Source organism: Salvelinus fontinalis, unplaced genomic scaffold (genome assembly GCF_029448725.1).
Source record: "Salvelinus fontinalis isolate EN_2023a unplaced genomic scaffold, ASM2944872v1 scaffold_0103, whole genome shotgun sequence".
NCBI classification, from domain to species: Eukaryota; Metazoa; Chordata; class Actinopteri; order Salmoniformes; family Salmonidae; genus Salvelinus; species Salvelinus fontinalis.
This window is the reverse complement of record NW_026600312.1, coordinates 128,639-152,500: the sequence shown is the minus strand read 5'-3', so window position 1 is coordinate 152,500 and position 23,862 is coordinate 128,639. Positions and strand designations below refer to the sequence as shown.

At 48.5% G+C, this 23,862-nt stretch overlaps 1 protein-coding gene across 3 annotated transcripts in view; it reads right to left on the bottom strand.

Moving 5' to 3' along the window:
* Window positions 1–12,754, bottom strand: part of lrpap1 (low density lipoprotein receptor-related protein associated protein 1) — a 17,951-nt gene extending 5,197 nt beyond the window's left edge. For 2 of the 3 annotated variants that reach the window (XM_055911886.1, XM_055911887.1), the window contains exons 1-9: window positions 8,583–8,867; window positions 7,788–7,932; window positions 7,446–7,576; window positions 6,477–6,597; window positions 5,066–5,156; window positions 4,898–4,962; window positions 4,647–4,729; window positions 4,478–4,528; window positions 1,774–1,899 (exon numbers count right to left, since the gene is read on the bottom strand). In XM_055911886.1, the coding sequence (XP_055767861.1) occupies window positions 1,774–1,899; window positions 4,478–4,528; window positions 4,647–4,729; window positions 4,898–4,962; window positions 5,066–5,156; window positions 6,477–6,597; window positions 7,446–7,576; window positions 7,788–7,932; window positions 8,583–8,813 (1,044 nt within the window). In that variant the 5' untranslated portion in view covers window positions 8,814–8,867. The other variant, XR_008757804.1, reaches the window with a different exon arrangement.
* Between the last annotated feature and the right edge of the window lie 11,108 nt (window positions 12,755–23,862).

The window sequence follows — 23,862 nt, the reverse complement described above, 5'->3', positions numbered from 1 at the left end:
CCAGGTTATTGTATCTCTCCTACCTTGTAACCCATCTCTCTTCCAGGTTATTGTATCGCTCCTACCTTGTATCCCATCTCTCTGCCAGGTTATTGTCTCTCTCCTACCTTGTATCCCATCTCTCTGCCAGGTTATTGTCTCTCTCCTACCTTGTATCCCATCTCTCTGCCAGGTTATTGTCTCTCTCCTACCTTGTACCCCATCTCTCTGCCAGGTTATTGTCTCTCTCCTACCTTGTACCCCATCTCTCTGCCAGGTTATTGTCTCTCTCCTACCTTGTATCCCATCTCTCTGCCAGGTTATTGTCTCTCTCCTACCTTGTATCCCATCTCTCTGCCAGGTTATTGTATCTCTCCTACCTTGTACCCCATCTCTCTGGTCTTCTCTGCCAGGTAATTATATCTCTTCTACCTTGTAACCCATCTCTCTGCCAGGTTATTGTATCTCTTCTACCTTGTATCCCATCTCTCTGCCAGGTTATTGTCTCTCTCCTACCTTGTATCCCATCTCTGCCAGGTTATTGTCTCTCGCCTACCTTGTATCCCATCTCTCTGCCAGGTTATTGTCTCTCTCCTACCTTGTATCCCATCTCTCTGCCAGGTTATTGTCGCTCTCCTACCTTGTATCCCATCTCTCTGCCAGGTTATTGTCTCTCTCCTACCTTGTATCCCATCTCTCTGCCAGGTTATTGTCCCCCTCCTACCTTGTATCCCATCTCTCTGCCAGGTTATTGTATCTCTCCTACCCTGTACCCCAACTCTCTGGTCTTCTCTGCCAGGTTATTGTATCCCTCCTACCTTGTATCCCATCTCTCTGCCAGGTTATTGTATCTCTCCTACCTTGTATCCCATCTCTCTGCCAGGTTATTGTCTCTCTCCTACCTTGTATCCCATCTCTCTGCCAGGTTATTGTATCTCTCTCCTACCTTGTATCCTATCTCTCTGGTCTTCTCTGCCAGGTTATTGTCTCTCTCCTACCTTGTATCCCATCTCTCTGCCAGGTTATTGTCTCTCTCCTACCTTGTATCCCATCTCTCTGCCAGGTTATTGTCTCTCTCCTACCTTGTATCCCATCTCTCTGCCAGGTTATTGTATCTCTCCTACCTTGTACCCCATCTCTCTGGTCTTCTCTGCCAGGTACTTATATCTCTCATACCTTGTAACCCATCTCTCTGCCAGGTTATTGTATCTCTTCTACCTTGTATCCCATCTCTCTGCCGGGTTATTGTCTCTCTCCTACCTTGTATCCCATCTCTGCCAGGTTATTGTCTCTCGCCTACCTTGTATCCCATCTCTCTGCCAGGTTATTGTCTCTCTCCTACCTTGTATCCCATCTCTCTGCCAGGTTATTGTCGCTCTCCTACCTTGTATCCCATCTCTCTGCCAGGTTATTGTCTCTCTCCTACCTTGTATCCCATCTCTCTGCCAGGTTATTGTCCCCCTCCTACCTTGTATCCCATCTCTCTGCCAGGTTATTGTATCTCTCCTACCTTGTATCCCATCTCTCTGGTCTTCTCTGCCAGGTTATTGTATCTCTCCTACCTTGTATCCCATCTCTCTGGTCTTCTCTGCCAGGTTATTGTATCTCTCCTACCTTGTATCCCATCTCTCTGCCAGGTTATTGTCTCTCTCCTACCTTGTATCCCATCTCTCTGCCAGGTTATTGTCTCTCTCCTACCTTGTATCCCATCTCTCTGCCAGGTTATTGTATCTCTCCTACCTTGTATCCCATCTCTCTGGTCTTCTCTGCCAGGTTATTGTCTTTCTCTCCTACCTTGTATCCCATCTCTCTGGTCTTCTCTGCCAGGTTATTGTATCTCTCCTGGTTTCTCAGGATGTGGTCGTTGTCTCCTAGAGCTTCTACATGTCTCAGCTTCTGGTGGGATAACTCCAACTGTTCCTGAGAGGGGGAGAGGAGCAGGGAAGAGAGAGAGGAGCAGGGGGGAGAGAGGAGCAGAGAGGAGCGGGGGAAGGGAGAAGCAGGGAAGAGAGAGGAGCAGGGGGGAGAGAGGAGCAGAGAGGAGCGGGGGTAAAAAAAGGGGAGAGGGAGAAGGGGGGAGAGGGAGGGAAGAGAGGGAGAAGAGAGAGAGCGAAAGAGGAGGGAAGAGAGACAGAGGGAGGAGAGAGGAGAGAGCCAGAGGAGCAGGAGAGGGAGAGAGGCAGGGGGGAGAGAGAAGCAGGGAGAGAGAGAGAGAGAGGGAGAAAGTGAGTGATCCAATGTGAAATGGACCCTACGCTCTAGGCACTTGCTTGGTGGAAGCACCATATTGCTTACACCTGTCAAACCCTCTCAGATCTCTGAGTGCCTAGGGCGTAAGGGTCCATTTGGGACATCAAGTGAGCGAGTGCGGTGAATAAAAGACACAGTGTCTCCGGGCAGTATTGAGACCTTCACTTTCCCACATTTTGTTGCGTTACAGCCTTATTCTAAGTAACAAAAATTCCTAAATCTTTGCAAATGTACACAAAATAAAATGAAATACATTACTGACATAAGTATTCAGACCCTTTGTTATGAGACTTGAAATTTAGCTCAAGTGCATCCTGTTTCCACTGATCATCCTTGAGATGTTGGACATGATTTAGAAAGACTCACACCGGTCTATATAAGGTCCCACAGTTGACAGTGCATGTCTGAATAAAAACCAAGAGGTCGAAGGAATTGTCCGTAGAGCTCCGAGACAGGATTATGTCGAGGCACAGATCTGGGGAGGGGTACCGAAACATTTCTGCAGCATTGAAGGTCCCCAAGAACACAGTGGCCTCCATCATTCTGAAATGGAAGGAGTTTGGAACCACCAAGACTCTCCCTAGAGCTGGCCACCTGGCCAAACTGAGCAATGAGGAAGAAGGGCCTTGGTCAGGGAGGTGACCAAGAACCCGATGGTCACTCTGACAAAGCTCCAGAGTTCCTCTGTGGAGATGGGAGAACCTTCCAGAAGGACAACCATCTCTGCAGCACTCCACCAATCAGGCCTTATGGTAGAGTGGCCAGACGGAAGCCACTCCTCAGTAAAAGGCACATGACTGCTTGGAGTTTGCCAAAAGGCACCTAAAAGGACTCTCAGACCATGAAAAACAAGTCTGGAGGAAACCTGGCAGCATCCCCACGGTGAAGCATGGTGGTGGCACCATCCCTACGGTGAAGCATGGTGGTGGCAGCATCCCCACGGTGAAGTATGGTGGTGGCACCATCCCTACGGTGAAGCATGGTGGTGGCAGCATCCCCACGGTGAAGTATGGTGGTGGCACCATCCCCACGGTGAAGCATGGTGGTGGCAGCATCCCTACGGTGAAGCATGGTGGTGGCAGCATCCCTACGGTGAAGCATGGTGGTGGCACCATCCCCACGGTGAAGTATGGTGGTGGCAGCATCCCTACGGTGAAGCATGGTGGTGGCACCATCCCCACGGTGAAGTATGGTGGTGGCAGCATCCCCACGGTGAAGCATGGTGGTGGCAGCATCCCCACGGTGAAGCATGGTGGTGGCACCATCCCTACGGTGAAGCATGGTGGTGGCACCATCCCCACGGTGAAGCACGGTGGTGGCACCATCCCCACGGTGAAGCATGGTGGTGGCACCATCCCCACGGTGAAGCACGGTGGTGGCAGCATCCCCACGGTGAAGCATGGTGGTGGCAGCATCCCTATGGTGAAGCACGGTGGTGGCACCATCCCTACGGTGAAGTATGGTGGTGGCACCATCCCCACGGTGAAGCATGGTGGTGGCAGCATCCCTATGGTGAAGCACGGTGGTGGCAGCATCATGCTGTGGGAATGTTTTACAGCAGCAGGGACTGGGAGACTAGTCAGGATCCAGGCAAAGATGAACGGAGCAAAGTACAGAAAGATCCTTGATGTAAACCTGCTCCAGAGCGCTCAGGACCTCAAACTGGGGCGAAGATTCACCTTCCAACAGGACAACGATCCTAAGCACACAGCCAAGACAACGCAGGACTGGCTTCGGGACAAGTCTCTGAATGTCCTTGAGTGGCCCAGCCAGAGCCCAGACTTGAACCCGATCTAACATCTCTGGAGAGACCTGAAAATAGCTGTGCAGCGACGCTCCCCATCCAACCTGACAGAGCTTGAGAGGATCTGCAGAGAAGAACCTCCCCAAATACAGGTGTGCCAAGCTTGTAGCGTCATACCCAAGAAGACTGGAGGCTGTAATCACTGCCAAAGGTGCTTCAACAAAGTACTGAGTAAAGGGTCTGAATACTTATGTGAATCTATTTGAGTTTTTAAAAAAAACAGTTTTTGCTTTGTCATTATGGGGTGTGTTGATTGATGAGGGGAAGAAAACAATGAAATCCATTTTAGAATACGTCTATAAAGTAACAAAACATGGAAAAAGTTAAGGGGTCTGAATACTTTCTGAATTCACCGTATATAGACCGAGTATAACACATTGTTAAACAGACTTTCACACTAATCAGATCATGTTGCTTGATTAATTATTGATATTGATTGGTTACCTGGTAGTGGCTGTGCTTCTCTACCTTGGTCTCAAAGTGCTTCAGTTCCTCCTGAACACACACACACACACAGAGAGTCAGGGAGAGAGACACACACACACAGAGTCAGGGAGAGAGACACACACACACACAGAGTCAGGGAGAGAGACACACACACACACACACACACCTTGAGTGAGTCCAGTTCATCTCCAGTCAGGTTGGCTCTCTGTGCCATCTCCCACAGCTCTATCACCCTGGGCTCCTTAAACTCTGGAGAGACATCACAACTAGTCACACTACACTGTGTGTGTATGTATGTATGTATGTATGTATGTATGTATGTATGTATGTATGTATGTATGTGTGTATGTGTGTATGTGTGTGTGTGTGTGTGTGTGTGTGTGCTTTAACGGTGTGTGTGTGTGTGTGTGTACTCACCGCTGTCCTCGCTGAAGCCCTCGTGGCTGAGTTTCCTCAGGCGTTCAAAGCCCTGGTTCAGATCCCTACACACACACACACACACACACACACACACACCGTTAAAGCACACACACACACACACACACACCGTTGAAGGACACACACACACACAGCGTTAATACACACCTCATCTTGTCCTTCAGGTCGGTGTGTTTCTGATGCAGGACATGTTCTTTAACTTCCCCTTCTAATGGAGAGATCACATTCTTATGGATCTCTATAGGGAGAGAGACGGGATGGAGGAGAGGGGGGGGGAGAGATGAGGGAGAGACGGGATGGAGGAGGGAGGGGGAGAGAGGAGGGAGGGGATGGAGAGAGATGGGGGAGAGAGGGAGAGAGAGAGGAGGGAGGGGATGGAAAGAGATGGGGAGAGAGAGGAGGGAGACGGGATGGAGGAGAGAGGGGGAGAGAGATGAGGGAGAGAGACGGAATGGAGGAGGGAGGGGGAGAGAGAGGAGGGAGGGGATGGATGGAGAGAGATGGGGGAGAGAGGAGGGAGGGGATGGAGAGAGATGGGGGAGAGAGGAGGGAGGGGTTGAGAGAGATGGGGGAGAGAGATGGTATGGAGGAGAGAGGGGGAGATGGAGGAGAGGGGGAGAGAGGAGAGAGGGGGAGAGATGGGAATAGAGGAGATAGGGGGAGAGAGGAGAGAGGGAGAGAGACGGGATGGAGGAGAGAGGGGGAGAGGGGATGGAAATGGGGGAGAGAGATGGGGGAGAGGGAGAGAGACGGGAATGGAGGAGAGACGGGGAGGGGGGACAATCAACACTTCCATTAAGGTCACGTATCAGACACTGTTATCCAGTGACTTACTGTCAGTATATTCAACTAAGGTGGAGAAAACCACTACATTACAATCACTGCAACTAATAACCTTCCTCAAAGCAGCTGTCAACAAAACCAGAAGTCATATTTCACACAATCACCAGCAGTCAAACATTATAATTCAACCTAAACCAAGTGACACTTCATCACTGGGTAACACTGAGGCAACACTGGGCTAACACTGGGGTAATACTGGGGCAACACCGGGGCTAACACCGGGGCAACACCGGGGCTAACACCGGGGCTAACACCGGGGCTAACACCGGGGCAACACCGGGGTAATACCGGGGTAATACCGGGGCAACACCGGGGAAACACCGGGGCTAACACCGGGGCTAACACCGGGGCTAACACCGGGGCTAACACCGGGGCAACACCGGGGCTAACACCGGGGCTAACACCGGGGCTAACACCGGGGCTAACACCGGGGCTAACACCGGGGCTAACACCGGGGCAACACCGGGGCTAACACCGGGGCTAACACCGGGGCTAACACCGGGGCAACACCGGGGTAATACCGGGGCAACACCGGGGCAACACCGGGGTAATACTGGGGCAACACCGGGGCAACACTGGGGCAACACTGGGGCAACACCGGGGCAACACCGGGGCAACACTGACAATTATTAGGGGAGAGGAAAGGAGGGGAGAGGCAGAATGACCGACAAAAGAGAAGAAAAAGAACGAGAACGAGCGTAAAAAGTCCTCTCACCCTCCGTGCGGCTGACGGTATCCATGACGATGTTATACTCGCTGATCTTGTCCTTGTGGTGTTGAAACTCCCTCTTCAGACTCTGCATCTCCTCCTCTGAGAACTTACCAGAACTCTTAGCCTGTAGGGAGACACATTTACACTACACTGTTAGTAGGAAGAATGATGACAAGTAACCCCAAAATGACCTCTTGGGTTGTAAACTGGGGTGTAAAGACAGAGGGAGAGAAACTGAGGACAAGTGGCCCCAAAATGACTTCTTGTGTTGTAAACTGGGGTGTAAAGACAGAGGGAGAGAAACTGAGGACAGGTGGCCCCAAAATGACTTCTTGTGTTGTAAACTGGGGTGTAAAGACAGAGGGAGAGAAACTGAGGACAGGTGGCCCCAAAATGACTTCTTGGGTTGTAAACTGGGGTGAAAGCCATAGAGGGAGAGAAACCAAGCACGCTCATCCCCAAAATGGACGCTGTCATACTGAAACTGGCTGTGCGCCCCAATCATATCACCTTTCTCCTGAAGTGTTCACTCGTTCACTACTTCCTACTGATCTAAAACCATTGGGTTTGTGGAGGCGTGGCCTAGTGGGAGTTATAACCACATTTCTGATCACTGATTTGGAAGAAAATGACTGGTAAGTGAAGAGAACAGGTGCCCTCCCCCCTTCCATCCCTCACCCACCCCCTTCCCCGTCATCCCTCACCCATTCCGTCCGTCCCTCCCTCCCCCACCCCCCTCCCTCACCCACCCCTCCATCCATCCCTCACCCACCCCCTCCCCTCCATTCCTCACCCACCCCCTTCCCTCCCTCCCACCCCTCACACGTCCCTCCCCTCCCATCCCATCCATCACCCACCTCCCTCCCATCCATCACCCACCCCCTTCCCTCCCCCCTCCTCCCATCCCTCACCTGTCCCTCCCTCACCCACCCCCTTCCCCGTCCCTCCCATCCCTCACCCACCCTCTCTCACCTTATTCCACAGTTTGTCCAGTCTGGGGTCGTCAAACATGTCTCCTTGTCTGAAGTCATGGTCCTTCAGGTTGTTAGATTCTAGAGGTCTGGTGTCCTTCTTCCCATCCATCCCATACTTAGCCAGGATCACTGGGGTGGGGGACACAAAATGGACGCCAGTTAACCATACTATCCCAGATAGGACAATGAGCCATACTTAGCCAGGATCACTGGGGTGGGGGGGGGGGGGGAAACACAAAATGGACGCCAGTTAACCATACTATCCCAGATAGGACAATGAGCCAGACTTAGCCAGGATCACTGGGGTGTGTGACTTATAGTCTCTCTCTCTCTCTCTCACCGTTGAAGCCACGTCGTAGCTTGGCCTCTCTCTCTCCATTCTCATCCATCCCGTCTGCCTTAGTCTTCTTCCACTGTAGTTCATCTTTCTCCTGGATCTTCAGATCACTGTGGAGCTCTGCCTGACGCACTGGGGGTAACTGCATCTAGAGACGGAGGGAGATAGGGATGGAACGAAAGAGAGAGACTGGTGTTAAAGTGGTGTACTGTGGACAACTGCAACTAGAGACAGAAGAAGAGAGGATGAGAGGAGAAAAAGAGATTGCCAATAAACCACAGTTAATTGACTGTTAGACTGGGGCACTGGGGGCAACTGCATCTAGAGACGGAGGGATGATGAGAGAGAGGGATGGAGGTAAAGAAAGGGATAGGAAATAAGTGGAAGTACGGGAGAGAGGATGGAGGAGGGAGAGAGGGATGGGCGGTCAATCAAATCAGACTGTAACTAATGAAGTGTAGCGTGTGTCTCGTCTGTGTCTGTCTGAGAGAAATCGGTTCCTTAAAGTACCCGGGTACAATCAGACCTCAGCCATCTCTAACTGCATAACGTTAGCTGATTCAGCCACCTATGCCAAGCAGGTAAGGTAACTGTTAGCTAGCTAAGTTAGCTAAACAAAATGTTGGATAGACCAAGGAATTGTAGACAAAACGTCTCTAACGTTAGAATGGTAGTTAACTACGAAACCCCATGGACTCCACTAGGACTAGACACGACCCGATAACGAAGACAATTCACGCTCGACTGTCTCACTATATAAGTAAACAAAGCGAAGCTAGGTAGCATCACTTGACTTACCCTGATCGCTTTCTCCCACACCTGGTTGAGTTTCGCTATCCTAAATTCCACCGTGCTCTTGCCGTCCACGGACGGTTTCTGGTCGTTCATTTCTCTAGAATACTTTCCTGCAATCGCCCCGACTGCGAGACACAACACCGCGAATAAACAACCAAACTTCATTTTTACACCGTACCGGAAAATGTATGGAAGAAACCTTAAATGAAACGCAATTTCAGAGCTACGGTTCATTCGTCTGTCTTTCTAGCCCGAGTACTTCAAGTCATGTGTTTAGAAGAGGCGGACGCGTCCTGGACGAACTGCATTGTGGGATATGTAGTTTTATAATAAACTACAAACTGGGTTTACAATTCTGGGGAAAGGGTTTGTAAAATGCAATACCCACAATGCACCTCGTAATCGTCTCCTAGTAACGGAGGATGTGGGAGCCTTTGAGCAAATAGGAATCATCCACGCGTTGGATTTAAAAGGGATTTAGGGTTGAGCAATTTTACACAACACTGGCATAATTTGATGTTGGCTAGCTTTCACACATGAAACAGCCTACTCAAGCAGTAATAAGTCACCAATTTTGTGTTAACCATTCAGTTATATAAACTAGGTATTGATTGGCGCCTGCACACACACGAACGCAAACACACACAAAGTTGTCTATGTTGGTTCTGTAGTTGCCATGGCGCCCTAGCAGCCTAAGCAGAGAGCTCCTGTAAATATGTACATATTAAATTATTTGTAAGTGTTTTTAATTGTGTTTTTAAACATGTGCAGATGGACTTGCTAGCTGGCTCATTATTTTTTGTTTGAATGATGCATCAGTACCCGCTTTTTTGTCTCACCTGGCTGCCTGTTCCTGGTCTATTTGAAAACATCAATTGAGGAGTCACCTGAAGCACGAGAGGAATGGTAGATACAGTAGAGGAATACAGTGCTGAGGCAGAGGGCTCGTGGTGAGGATGACTGGCTACTACTCTGAACTGTGTGTGGTGAACTTTCTGGTGCCCAGAGCTGCTGAGACATCACGTGGGGGCTACTCAGAGGGAAGGAGGACAAGTCCAGTAGCCATAAGACTGATTCCCAGAGTAGCCCTCTACAAGATCATCACCAGACTCATCATCAAATACGTCCCTGACCATCTTCCTCTGATCATGATATGTCCCTCTCCATCTTTTGGAGGATGCATGAACTCAAAGACTTGGCCTCTATTGGTTGACCTAGTTATTATGACTGTATCTGCATTGTTACCCAATAACATGCCTGAGAATCGACCAACTCATTCCAGATTCCAAACCAGAACCTTAGAACCGTATATTGAGGCATCACAATGGTCCGGTAACCAAAACAAAGGAACCCTTCTATTCCTCCACACAAGCGCTATGGCAACAATCTCAGTGTTTATTTTGAAAATCTAAATCTACCCCATACTAAAAAAAAATAGATTTCCAAACCTGCAGATTTTAACAGCTTGCCACACATCCTATTATTTGATGGAGATACATTTTCACAAGATGAATCTTGACGACAGACACAGACCTACTATTGGGCCTACTACAAATTACCACAATTCAATTTCTGAGTTCTCCATGCCAACATTCAGACCTCCGTCGCCTCGTAGGGACTCAGTCTACTGGCAGGCTGGCCAGTCTCTGGAGGTCGGGGGGCGAAGTCTTCGCAAAACAAAGCAGAGAGAGAGACGGCTAACGGCTGCTTCTAGAGATGCCTCTTCATGGGTGAGTGGGCTAAATATACTGATATCCTAAATGGGCCTCTAGGGAATATGGTGCCGTTTGTGACGTAGGTTGAAGATACTCAGGCTATGACAAGACGGCTCGGGAAACCTTCTAGAGACACCTATTTGGGCTCCTGAAGTGGCACAGCAGTCTAAGGCACTGCATCTCAGTGCTAGAGGCGTCACTACAGATCCTGGTTCGATTCCAGGCTGTATCACAACCGGCTGTGATTGGGAGTTCCATTGGGCGGCGCACAATTGGCCCAGCGTCGTCCGGGTTTGGCCGGGGTAGGCCGTCATTGTAAATAAGAATTTGTTCTTAACTGACTTTCCTAGTTAAATTAATATATATATATTTTTAAATGGCTCAGTGAGTGAGTTAAATGATAGAGAACCTTGTCTACGATACAGGACACTGATGGACATTGGGCTGGTCAGTCTAAATGATAGAGAACCTTGTCTACGATACAGGAAACTGATGGACATTGGGCTGGTCAGCCTAAATGATAGGGAACCTTGTCTAAGATACAGGACACTGATGGACATTGGGCTGGTCAGTCTAAATGATAGAGAACCTTGTCTACGATACAGGAAACTGATGGACATTGGGCTGGTCAGTCTAAATGATAGAGAACCTTGTCTAAGATACAGGACACTGATGGACATTGGGCTGGTCAGTCTAAATGATAGAGAACCTTGTCTAAGATACAGGACACTGATGGACATTGGGCTGGTCAGCCTAAATGATAGAGAACCTTGTCTAAGATACAGGACACTGATGGACATTGGGCTGGTCAGTCTAAATGATAGAGAACCTTGTCTAAGATACAGGACACTGATGGACATTGGGCTGGTCAGCCTAAATGATAGAGAACCTTGTCTAAGATACAGGACACTGATGGACATTGGGCTGGTCAGCCTAAATGATAGAGAACCTTGTCTAAGATACAGGACACTGATGGACATTGGGCTGGTCAGCCTAAATGATAGAGAACCTTGTCTAAGATACAGGACACTGATGGACATTGGGCTGGTCAGCCTAAATGATAGAGAACCTTGTCTAAGATACAGGACACTGATGGACATTGGGCTGGTCAGCCTAAATGATAGAGAACCTTGTCTACGATACAGGAAGCTGATGGACATTGGGCTGGTCAGTCTAAATGATAGAGAACCTTGTCTAAGATACAGGACACTGATGGACATTGGGCTGGTCAGCCTAAATGATAGAGAACCTTGTCTAAGATACAGGACACTGATGGACATTGGGCTGGTCAGCCTAAATGATAGAGAACCTTGTCTAAGATACAGGACACTGATGGTCATTGGGCTGGTCAGCCTAAATGATAGAGAACCTTGTCTAAGATACAGGACACTGATGGACATTGGGCTGGTCAGTCTAAATGATAGAGAACCTTGTCTACGATACAGGAAGCTGATGGACATTGGGCTGGTCAGTCTAAATGATAGAGAACCTTGTCTAAGATACAGGACACTGATGGACATTGGGCTGGTCAGCCTAAATGATAGAGAACCTTGTCTAAGATACAGAACACTGATGGACATTGGGCTGGTCAGCCTAAATGATAGAGAACCTTGTCTAAGATGCAGGACACTGATGGAGATTGGGCTGGTCAGCCTAAATGATAGAGAACCTTGTCTACGATACAGGAAACTGATGGACATTGGGCTGGTCAGTCTAAATGATAGAGAACCTTGTCTACGATACAGGACACTGATGGACATTGGGCTGGTCAGACTGGGTGCCAGGCAAAGGCTGGTTAAATCATGGCCATAGATTAGGCTGATTATAGCCTAGTCCAGAACAATACAAAGTGTTCCCTTGACGACGTAGGACTATTCCATTCTATTCCAAATAGCATATTAATCAAGTCTAATGTAATTTAAGGTTAATCAATAACAATGAATCACATGCTTAATTGATCAACTAAGCCTGGATTCAGACCTTAAGGCTGTGTTCCTAATGGATCCCTACAGAGACACAGCCCCTAGATGCTCCATCCTTTAGACTGTGTTACTAGGCTGTGTTCCTAATGGATCCCTATAGAGACACAGCCCCTAGATGCTCCATCCTTTAGACTGTGTTACTAGGCTGTGTTCCTAATGGATCCCTATAGAGACACAGCCCCTAGTTGTTACATCCTTTAGGCTGTGTTCCTAATGGATCCCTATAGAGACACAGTCCTAGATGTTAGATTCAGAGCTGTCCAGTCAGACTCCCATATAATACGATGGTTGTAGCTGATGTCAGCAGGAAAAACAGAAAGTTGAACCCCAAACTCATAACTCCACAGTTCCCTGACTTGGGCCATTTCAACCAGGGTTTACTACCCCTTTTCACTCTGTGTTCCAAAGGGCACCATATTCCCTATGCAGTGCACTACTTTAGACCAGAGCCCTATGGCACCATATTCCCTATGTAGTGCACTACTTTAGGCCAGAGCCCTATGGCACCCTATTCCCTATATATTTATTTTTATTTATTTTTATTTCACCTTTATTTAACCAGGTAGGCTAGTTGAGAACAAGTTCTCATTTGCAACTGCGACCTGGCCAAGATAAAGCATAGCAGTGTGAACAGACAACAACACAGAGTTATAGTGAGAGATATAGTGCACAGAGATATAGTGCACTACTTTAGGCCAGAGCCCTATGGCACCCTATTCCCTATGTAGTGCACTACTGTTGACCAGAGCCCTAAGGCACCATATTCCCTATGTAGTGCACTACTTTAGACCAGAGCCCTATGGCACCATATTCCCTATGTAGTGCACTACTTTAGACCAGAGCCCTAAGGCACCATATTCCCTATGTAGTGCACTACTTTAGACCAGGGCCCTTAGGCATCATATTCCCTGTATAGTGCACTACTTTAGACCAGGGCCCTTAGGCATCATATTCCCTGTATAGTGCACTACTTTAGACCAGGGTCCTTAGGCATCATATTCCCTGTATAGTGCACTACTTTAGACCAGGGCCCTTAGGTATCATATTCCCTGTATAGTGCACTACTTTAGACCAGGGCCCTTAGGCATCATATTCCCTGTATAGTGCACTACTTTAGACCAGGGCCCTTAGGCATCATATTCCCTGTATAGGGCACTACTTTAGACCAGGGCCCTTAGGCATCATATTCCCTGTATAGTGCACTACTTTAGACCAGGGCCCTATGGCATCATATTCCCTGTATAGTGCACTACTTTAGACCAGGGCCCTTAGGCATCATATTCCCTGTATAGTGCACTACTTTAGACCAGGGCCCTATGGCATCATATTCCCCTGTATAGTGCACTACTTTAGACCAGGGCCCTATGGCATCATATTCCCCTGTATAGTGCACTACTTTAGACCAGGGCCCTTAGGCATCATATTCCCTGTATAGTGCACTACTTTAGACCAGGGCCCTTAGGCATCATATTCCCTGTATAGTGCACTACTTTAGACCAGGGCCCTTAGGCATCATATTCCCTGTATAGTGCAGTACTTTAGACCAGGGCCCTATGCCATCATATTCCCTGTATAGTGCACTACTTTAGACCAGAGCCCTATGGCACCCTATTCCCTGTGTAGTGCACTACTTTAGACCAGAGCCCTATGGCACCATATTCCCTATATAGTGCACTACTTTAGACCAGAGCCCTATGGCACCCTATTCCCTGTGTAGTGCACTACTTTAGACCAGAGCCCTATGGCACCATATTCCCTATATAGTGCACTACTGTTGACCAGAACCCTTTGGCACCATATTCCCTATATAGTGCACTACTTTAGACCAGAGCCCTATGGCACCCTATTCCCTGTGTAGTGCACTACTTTAGACCAGAGCCCTATGGCACCCTATTCCCTATTATAGTGCACTACTTTAGATCAGAGCCCTATGGCACCCTATTCCCTGTGTAGTGCACTACTTTAGACCAGAGCCCTATGGCACCCTATTCCCTGTGTAGTGCACTACTTTAGACCAGGGCCCTATGGCACCCTATTCCCTGTGTAGTGCACTACTTTAGACCAGAGCCCTATGGCACCCTATTCCCTGTGTAGTGCACTACTTTAGACCAGAGCCCTAAGGCACCATATTCCCTATGTAGTGCACTACTTTAGACCAGAGCCCTATGGCACCCTATTCCCTGTGTAGTGCACTACTTTAGACCAGAGCCCTATGGCACCCTATTCCCTGTGTAGTGCACTACTTTAGATCAGAGCCCTATGGCACCCTATTCCCTGTGTAGTGCACTACTTTAGACCAGAGCCCTTTGGCACCCTATTCCCTGTGTAGTGCACTACTTTAGACCAGAGCCCTATGGCACCCTATTCCCTGTGTAGTGCACTACTTTAGACCAGAGCCCTTTGGCACCCTATTCCCTGTGTAGTGCACTACATTAGACCAGAGGCGGTGGGTTTGTGACACAGACTCCTAGTCTAACCTGCTGAACTACAGCTCTGTTTACAGCGTTGGGGAGTCATGTGTTTCCCTGTAATGATTACGTTAACATGGAGGGAAATGATGTCTCTCAAAGATGAACCAAAAGTCATCAAGCCAGGCCTTTGACCGACCCCCTCCCCCTCCCTCTCTCTCTCTCTCTCTCTCGCTCGCTCGCTCGCTCGCACGCGCACACACGCGCACACACGCACACACACACACACACACACACACACACACACACACACACACACACACACACACACACACACACACACACACACACACACACACACACACACACACACCTACATATTGATCTACCCTTCACACACGAGCTTCCTCCAGTTTTACTAGACTCCTCAATCGTCATTTGTTGGGGAAAATCCTCTGCATTATTAAACAGCTGTGAGCCGAGGGGTCAGAGGATACGTCCCAAACGGAACCCTACTGCCTACATAGTAACCTACGGGCGCTGGTCAAATGTAGTGCGCTATACGTAGTACACTACTCAGTCCCTGTTGTGTGAAAAACCTCCACAAATGTTCACTGTCCTAACAGACCACTATCACCGAGGCTCTGATCTCCACTATTATTAAAGAATTGCTGGAGTAAAACCCTGCGGTATCAGTGGAGGTCTCAAGCCACTATAAGACTGTATCAGTGGAGGTCTCCAGCCACTATAATGTATCAGTGGAGGTCTCCAGCCACTATAATGTATCAGTGGAGGTCTCCAGCCACTATAATGTATCAGTGGAGGTCTCCAGCCACTATCAGACTGTATCAGTGGAGGTCTCCAGCCACTATAAGACTGTATCAGTGGAGGTCTCCACTATAAGACTGTATCAGTGGAGGTCTCCACTATAAGACTGTATCAGTGGAGGTCTCCAGCCACTATAATGTATCAGTGGAGGTCTCCATCCACTATAATGTATCAGTGGAGGTCTCCAGCCACTGTAAGACTGTATCAGTGGAGGTCTCCAGCCACTATAAGACTGTATCAGTGGAGGTCTCCAGTCACTATAAGACTGTATCAGTGGAGGTCTCCATCCACTATTAGACTGTATCAGTGGAGGTCTCCAGCCACTATAAGACTGTATCAGTGGAGGTCTCCATCCACTATAAGACTGTATCAGTGGAGGTCTCCATCTACTATAAGACTGTATCAGTGGAGGTCTCCATCCACTATAATGTATCAGTGGAGGTCTCCAGCCACTATAAGACTGTATCAGTGGAGGTCTCCATCCACTATTAGACTGTATCAGTGGAGGTCTCCATCCACTATTAGACTGTATCAGTGGAGGTCTCCAGCCACTATAAGACTGTATCAGTGGAGGTCTCCAGCCACTATAAGACTGTATCAGTGGAGGTCTCCATCCACTATTAGACTGTATCAGTGGAGGTCTTCAGCCACTATAAGACTGTATCAGTGGAGGTCTCCATCCACTATAAGACTGTATCAGTGGAGGTCTCCATCTACTATAAGACTGTATCAGTGGAGGTCTCCAGCCACTATAAGACTGTATCAGTGGAGGTCTCCAGCCACTATAAGACTGTATCAGTGGAGGTCTCCACTATCAGACTGTATCAGTGGAGGTCTCCATCCACTATAAGACTGTATCAGTGGAGGTCTCCAGCCACTATAAGACTGTATCAGTGGAGGTCTCCATCCACTATAAGACTGTATCAGTGGAGGTCTCCATCCACTATAATGTATCAGTGGAGGTCTCCAGCCACTGTAAGACTGTATCAGTGGAGGTCTCCATCCACTATAAGACTGTATCAGTGGAGGTCTCCACTATCAGACTGTATCAGTGGAGGTCTCCATCCACTATAAGACTGTATCAGTGGAGGTCTCCAGCCACTATAAGACTGTATCAGTGGAGGTCTCCATCCACTATAAGACTGTATCAGTGGAGGTAAACATCCACTATAATGTATCAGTGGAGGTCTCCAGCCACTATAATGTATCAGTGGAGGTCTCCACTATTAGACTGTATCAGTGGAGGTCTCCATCCACTATAAGACTGTATCAGTGGAGGTCTCCACTATTAGACTGTATCAGTGGAGGTCTCCAGCCACTATAAGACTGTATCAGTGGAGGTCTCCAGCCACTATAATGTATCAGTGGAGGTCTCCAGCCACTATAAGACTGTATCAGTGGAGGTCTCCAGCCACTATAAGACTGTATCAGTGGAGGTCTCCATCCACTATAAGACTGTATCAGTGGAGGTCTCCATCCACTATAAGACTGTATCAGTGGAGGTCTCCAGCCACTATCAGACTGTATCAGTGGAGGTCTCCATCCACTATTAGACTGTATCAGTGGAGGTCTCCAGTCACTATAAGACTGTATCAGTGGAGGTCTCCAGCCACTATTTTGTATCAGTGGAGGTCTCCATCCACTATAATGTATCAGTGGAGGTCTCCAGCCACTATAAGACTGTATCAGTGGAGGTCTCCATCCACTATAATGTATCAGTGGAGGTCTCCAGCCACTATCAGACTGTATCAGTGGAGGTCTCCATCCACTATAATGTATCAGTGGAGGTCTCCATCCACTATAAGACTGTATCAGTGGAGGTCTCCAGCCACTATCAGACTGTATCAGTGGAGGTCTCCATCCACTATCAGACTGTATCAGTGGAGGTCTCCAGTCACTATAAGACTGTATCAGTGGAGGTCTCCACTATCAGACTGTATCAGTGGAGGTCTCCAGTCACTATAATGTATCGGTGGAGGTCTCCATCCACTATCAGACTGTATCAGTGGAGGTCTCCATCCACTATAAGACTGTATCAGTGGAGGTCTCCAGCCACTATAATGTATCAGTGGAGGTCTCCATCCACTATAATGTATCAGTGGAGGTCTCCATCCACTATCAGACTGTATCAGTGGAGGTCTCCAGTCACTATCAGACTGTATCAGTGGAGGTCTCCATCCACTATAAGACTGTATCAGTGGAGGTCTCCATCCACTATCAGACTGTATCAGTGGAGGTCTCCAGCCACTATAAGACTGTATCAGTGGAGGTCTCCATCCACTATAAGTCTGTATCAGTGGAGGTCTCCATCCACTATAAGACTGTATCAGTGGAGGTCTCCAGCCACTATCAGACTGTATCAGTGGAGGTCTCCATCCACTATCAGACTGTATCAGTGGAGGTCTCCAGTCACTATAAGACTGTATCAGTGGAGGTCTCCATCCACTATTAGACTGTATCAGTGGAGGTCTCCACTATCAGACTGTATCAGTGGAGGTCTCCAGTCACTATAATGTATCAGTGGAGGTCTCCATCCACTATCAGACTGTATCAGTGGAGGTCTCCATCCACTATAAGACTGTATCAGTGGAGGTCTCCAGCCACTATAATGTATCAGTGGAGGTCTCCATCCACTATAATGTATCAGTGGAGGTCTCCATCCACTATCAGACTGTATCAGTGGAGGTCTCCAGTCACTATCAGACTGTATCAGTGGAGGTCTCCATCCACTATAAGACTGTATCAGTGGAGGTCTCCATCCACTATCAGACTGTATCAGTGGAGGTCTCCAGCCACTATCAGACTGTATCAGTGGAGGTCTCCAGCCACTATAAGACTGTATCAGTGGAGGTCTCCAGTCACTATCAGACTGTATCAGTGGAGGTCTCCATCCACTATCAGACTGTATCAGTGGAGGTCTCCGCTATAAGACTGTATCAGTGGAGGTCTCCAGCCACTATAAGACTGTATCAGTGGAGGTCTCCAGCCACTATAAGACTGTATCAGTGGAGGTCTCCATCCACTATAAGACTGTATCAGTGGAGGTCTCCAGTCACTATAAGACTGTATCAGTGGAGGTCTCCATCCACTATAAGACTGTATCAGTGGAGGTCTCCAGTCACTATCAGACTGTATCAGTGGAGGTCTCCAGCCACTATAATGTATCAGTGGAGGTCTCCATCCACTTTAAGACTGTATCAGTGGAGGTCTCCAGCCACTATAAGACTGTATCAGTGGAGGTCTCCAGCCACTCTCAGACTGTATCAGTGGTCTCCATCCACTATAATGTATCAGTGGAGGTCTCCATCCACTATAATGTATCAGTGGAGGTCTCCATCCACTATAAGACTGTATCAGTGGAGGTCTCCAGCCACCATCAGACTGTATCAGTGGAGGTCTCCAGCCACTATAAGACTGTATCAGTGGAGGTCTCCAGCCACTATAATGTATCAGTGGAGGTCTCCATCCACTATAAGACTGTATCAGTGGAGGTCTCCATCCACTATAAGACTGTATCAGTGGAGGTCTCCAGCCACTATAATGTATCAGTGGAGGTCTCCAGCCACTATAAGACTGTATCAGTGGAGGTCTCCAGTCACTATAAGACTGTATCAGTGGAGGTCTCCAGTCACTATAAGACTGTATCAGTGGAGGTCTCCATCCACTATAAGACTGTATCAGTGGAGGTCTCCATCCACTATAAGACTGTATCAGTGGAGGTCTCCATCCACTATAATGTATCAGTGGAGGTCTCCAGCCACTATAAGACTGTATCAGTGGAGGTCTCCAGCCACTATAAGACTGTATCAGTGGAGGTCTCCAGCCACTATAAGACTGTATCAGTGGAGGTCTCCAGCCACTATAAGACTGTATCAGTGGAGGTCTCCAGCCACTATAAGACTGTATCAGTGGAGGTCTCCAGCCACTATAATGTATCAGTGGAGGTCTCCAGCCACTATAAGACTTTATCAGTGGAGGTCTCCAGCCACTGTAAGACTGTATCAGTGGAGGTCTCCAGCCACTATCAGACTGTATCAGTGGAGGTCTCCAGCCACTATAAGACTGTATCAGTGGAGGTCTCCACTATAAGACTGTATCAGTGGAGGTCTCCAGCCACTATAATGTATCAGTGGAGGTCTCCAGCCACTATAATGTATCAGTGGAGGTCTCCAGCCACTATCAGACTGTATCAGTGGAGGTCTCCAGCCACTATAATGTATCAGTGGAGGTCTCCAGCCACTATAATGTATCAGTGGAGGTCTCCAGCCACTATAAGACTGTATCAGTGGAGGTCTCCACTATAATGTATCAGTGGAGGTCTCCAGCCACTATAAGACTGTATCAGTGGAGGTCTCCAGCCACTATAAGACTGTATCAGTGGAGGTCTCCAGCCACTATAAGACTGTATCAGTGGAGGTCTCCATCCACTATCAGACTGTATCAGGGGAGGTCTCCATCCACTATCAGACTGTATCAGGGGAGGTCTCCATCCACTATAAGACTGTATCAGTGGAGGTCTCCAGCCACTATAAGACTGTATCAGTGGAGGTCTCCAGCCACTATAAGACTGTATCAGTGGAGGTCTCCAGTCACTATCAGACTGTATCAGTGGAGGTCTCCAGCCACTATAAGACTGTATCAGTGGAGGTCTCCATCCACTATAAGACTGTATCAGTGGAGGTCTCCAGCCACTGTAAGACTGTATCAGTGGAGGTCTCCAGCCACTGTAAGACTGTATCAGTGGAGGTCTCCAGCCACTATAAGACTGTATCAGTGGAGGTCTCCAGCCACTATAAGACTGAATCAGTGGAGGTCTCCAGCCACTATGAGACTGTATCAGTGGAGGTCTCCAGCCACTATGAGACTGTATCAGTGGAGGTCTCCAGCCACTCTAAGACTGTATCAGTGGAGGTCTCCAGCCACTATAAGACTGTATCAGTGGAGGTCTCCAGCCACTATGAGACTGTATCAGTGGAGGTCTCCAGCCACTATAAGACTGTATCAGTGGAGGTCTCCAGCCACTATAAGACTGTATCAGTGGAGGTCTCCACTGTAAGACTGTATTAAAACTCTGCTGTAAATCCATTACTGGGTTTTTCTTTCCTTGGTGGATGTTATTGTCATTACCGCTCATTCTCTCGGCCAAATCAAATTGCCCTTTTTGTCTGTGGGCGGTGTGTGTGTCACTCAGTGCAATGTATTCTACAAGTAATGGTGGGTGGGGAGAGAGACTGAGTGTGTGTGTGTGTGTGTGTGTGTGTGTGTGTGTGTGTGTGTGTGTGTGTGTGTGTGTGTGTGTGTGTGTGTGTGTGTGTCCCTCAGAGAGAGACTGCAGCCCCTACAGCACTTTACATCAACTATGTTTGATGGCTTTCTTCTGTTCCCAAACCTTCAGCTTCCTATTGGCTATTAGATACTGAAAAAATACACACAGAAAATGTATGAACTCACTACTTTAGTGAGTTCATGACAACAACAACAACAAAAAAGAGTGGGAGAGGAGTGGGGGTCGGGGGTCGGGGGGGAGGTCAGAGAGAGACAGAGTAGAGAGAGAGAGTAGAGACAGAGTAGAGAGAGAGAGTAGAGACAGACAGAGTAGAGAGAGACAGAGTAGGGGGAGACAGAGTAGAGAGAGAGGAGAGAGAGACAGAGGAGAGAGAGACAGAGTAGGGGGAGACAGAGTAGAGAGAGAGAGAGAGAGAGACAGAGTAGAGAGAGACAGAGTAGAGAGAGACAGAGTAGGGGGAGACAGAGTAGAGAGAGAGAGAGAGAGAGACAGAGTAGAGAGAGACAGAGTAGGGGGAGACAGAGTAGAGAGAGAGGAGAGAGAGACAGAGTAGAGAGAGACAGAGTAGGGGGAGACAGAGTAGAGAGAGAGGAGAGAGAGACAGAGGAGAGAGAGACAGAGTAGAGAGAGAGGAGAGAGAGACAGAGTAGAGAGAGACAGAGTAGAGAGAGAGAGTAGAGACAGAGTAGAGAGAGAGAGTAGAGACAGACAGAGTAGAGAGAGACAGAGTAGGGGGAGACAGAGTAGAGAGAGAGGAGAGAGAGACAGAGTAGGGGGAGACAGAGTAGAGAGAGAGGAGAGAGAGACAGAGTAGAGAGAGACAGAGTAGGGGGAGACAGAGTAGAGAGAGAGAGTAGAGACAGAGTAGAGAGCGAAAGATGAGAAAGAGGAGACGAGATGAGAGGAAAGAAAAGGAGAGGAGAGTAAGTGACGGGGGGGGGGGGGGGGTTAGGGAGAGACAGAGTAGAGAGAGAGGAGAGAGAGACAGAGTAGAGAGAGAGGAGAGAGAGACAGAGTAGGGGGAGACAGAGTAGAGAAAGAGGAGAAAGAGACAGAGTAGAGAGAGACAGAGTAGAGAGAGAGGAGAGAGAGACAGAGTAGAGAGAGACAGAGTAGAGAGAGACAGAGTAGAGAAAGAGGAGAAAGAGACAGAGTAGAGAGAGACAGAGTAGAGAGAGAGGAGAGAGAGAGGAGAGAGAGACAGAGTAGGGAGAGACAGAGTAGAGAGAGAGGAGAGAAAGAGGAGAAAGAGACAGAGTAGAGAGAGACAGAGTAGAGAGAGAGGAGAGACAGAGTAGAGAGAGACAGAGTAGGGGGAGACAGAGTAGAGAAAGAGGAGAAAGAGACAGAGTAGAAAGAGACAGAGTAGGGGGAGACAGAGTAGAGAGACAGAGTAGAGAGAGACAGAGTAGAGACATATTAAAGAGCGAAAGATGAGAAAGAGGAGACGAGATGAGAGGAAAGAAAAGGAGAGGAGAGTAAGTGACGGGGGGGGGGGGGGGTTAGAGAGAGACAGAGTAGAGAAAGAGGAGAAAGAGACAGAGTAGAGAGAGACAGATTAGAGAAAGAGGAGAGGAAGAGGAGGAGGAAGAGGAGAAGAGCCTAAATGAATATATTCAATCACAGAACGAAGAGGAATCAATAGCATCATTAGTGACACACCTGGCTACCACAATAAAGAGGTTTTGATTTCCTCATTAGTTCTCATTTATCCTTTGTTACAGATCCCTCCCTCTCTCTCTCTAGTGGTTAGGGCTGCTGTTGTAAAGTGCTGGTTGCTTTTTCCCATTTTAACATGGGTTAGGGGGAGATTTCACCCTGGGGGATGGGGGTACTGTGGTGTTATTAAGATGGGTTAGGGGGAGATTTCACCCTGGGGGTACTGTGGTGTTATTAACATGGGTTAGGGGGAGATTTCACCCTGGGGGATGGGGGTACTGTGGTGTTATTAAGATGGGTTAGGGGGAGATTTCACCCTGGGGGATGGGGGTGCTGTGGTGTTATTAAGACGGGTTAGGGGGAGATTTCACCCTGGGGGTTCTGTGGTGTTATTAAGATGGGTTAGGGGGAGATTTCACCCTGGGGGATGGGGGTACTGTGGTGTTATTAAGATGGGTTAGGGGGAGATTTCACCCTGGGGGTACTGTGGTGTTATTAAGATGGGTTAGGGGGAGATTTCACCCTGGGGGATGGGGGTACTGTGGTGTTATTAAGATGGGTTAGGGGGAGATTTCACCCTGGGGGATGGGGGTACTGTGGTGTTATTAAGACAGGTTAGGGGGAGATTTCACCCTGGGGGTACTGTGGTGTTATTAAGATGGGTTAGGGGGAGATTTCACCCTGGGGGATGGGGGTACTGTGGTGTTATTAAGATGGGTTAGGGGGAGATTTCACCCTGGGGGTACTGTGGTGTTATTAAGATGGGTTAGGGGGAGATTTCACCCTGGGGGATGGGGGTACTGTGGTGTTATTAAGATGGGTTAGGGGGAGATTTCACCCTGGGGGATGGGGGTACTGTGGTGTTATTAAGACGGGTTAGGGGGAGATTTCACCCTGGGGGTACTGTGGTGTTATTAAGACAGGTTAGGGGGAGATTTCACCCTGGGGGTACTGTGGTGTTATTAAGACGGGTTAGGGGGAGATTTCACCCTGGGGGTACTGTGGTGTTATTAAGACGGGTTAGGGGGAGATTTCACCCTGTGGGTACTGTGGTGTTATTAAGATGGGTTAGGGGGAGATTTCACCCTGGGGGTACTGTGGTGTTATTAAGATGGGTTAGGGGGAGATTTCACCCTGGGGGATGGGGGTACCGTGGTGTTATTAAGATGGGTTATGGGGAGATTTCACCCTGGGGGATGGGGGTACTGTGGTGTTATTAAGACGGGTTAGGGGGAGATTTCACCCTGGGGGATGGGGGTACTGTGGTGTTATTAAGATGGGTTAGGGGGAGATTTCACCCTGGGGGTACTGTGGTGTTATTAAGACGGGTTAGGGGGAGATTTCACCCTGGGGGATGGGGGTACTGTGGTGTTATTACGATGGGTTAGGGGGAGATTTCACCCT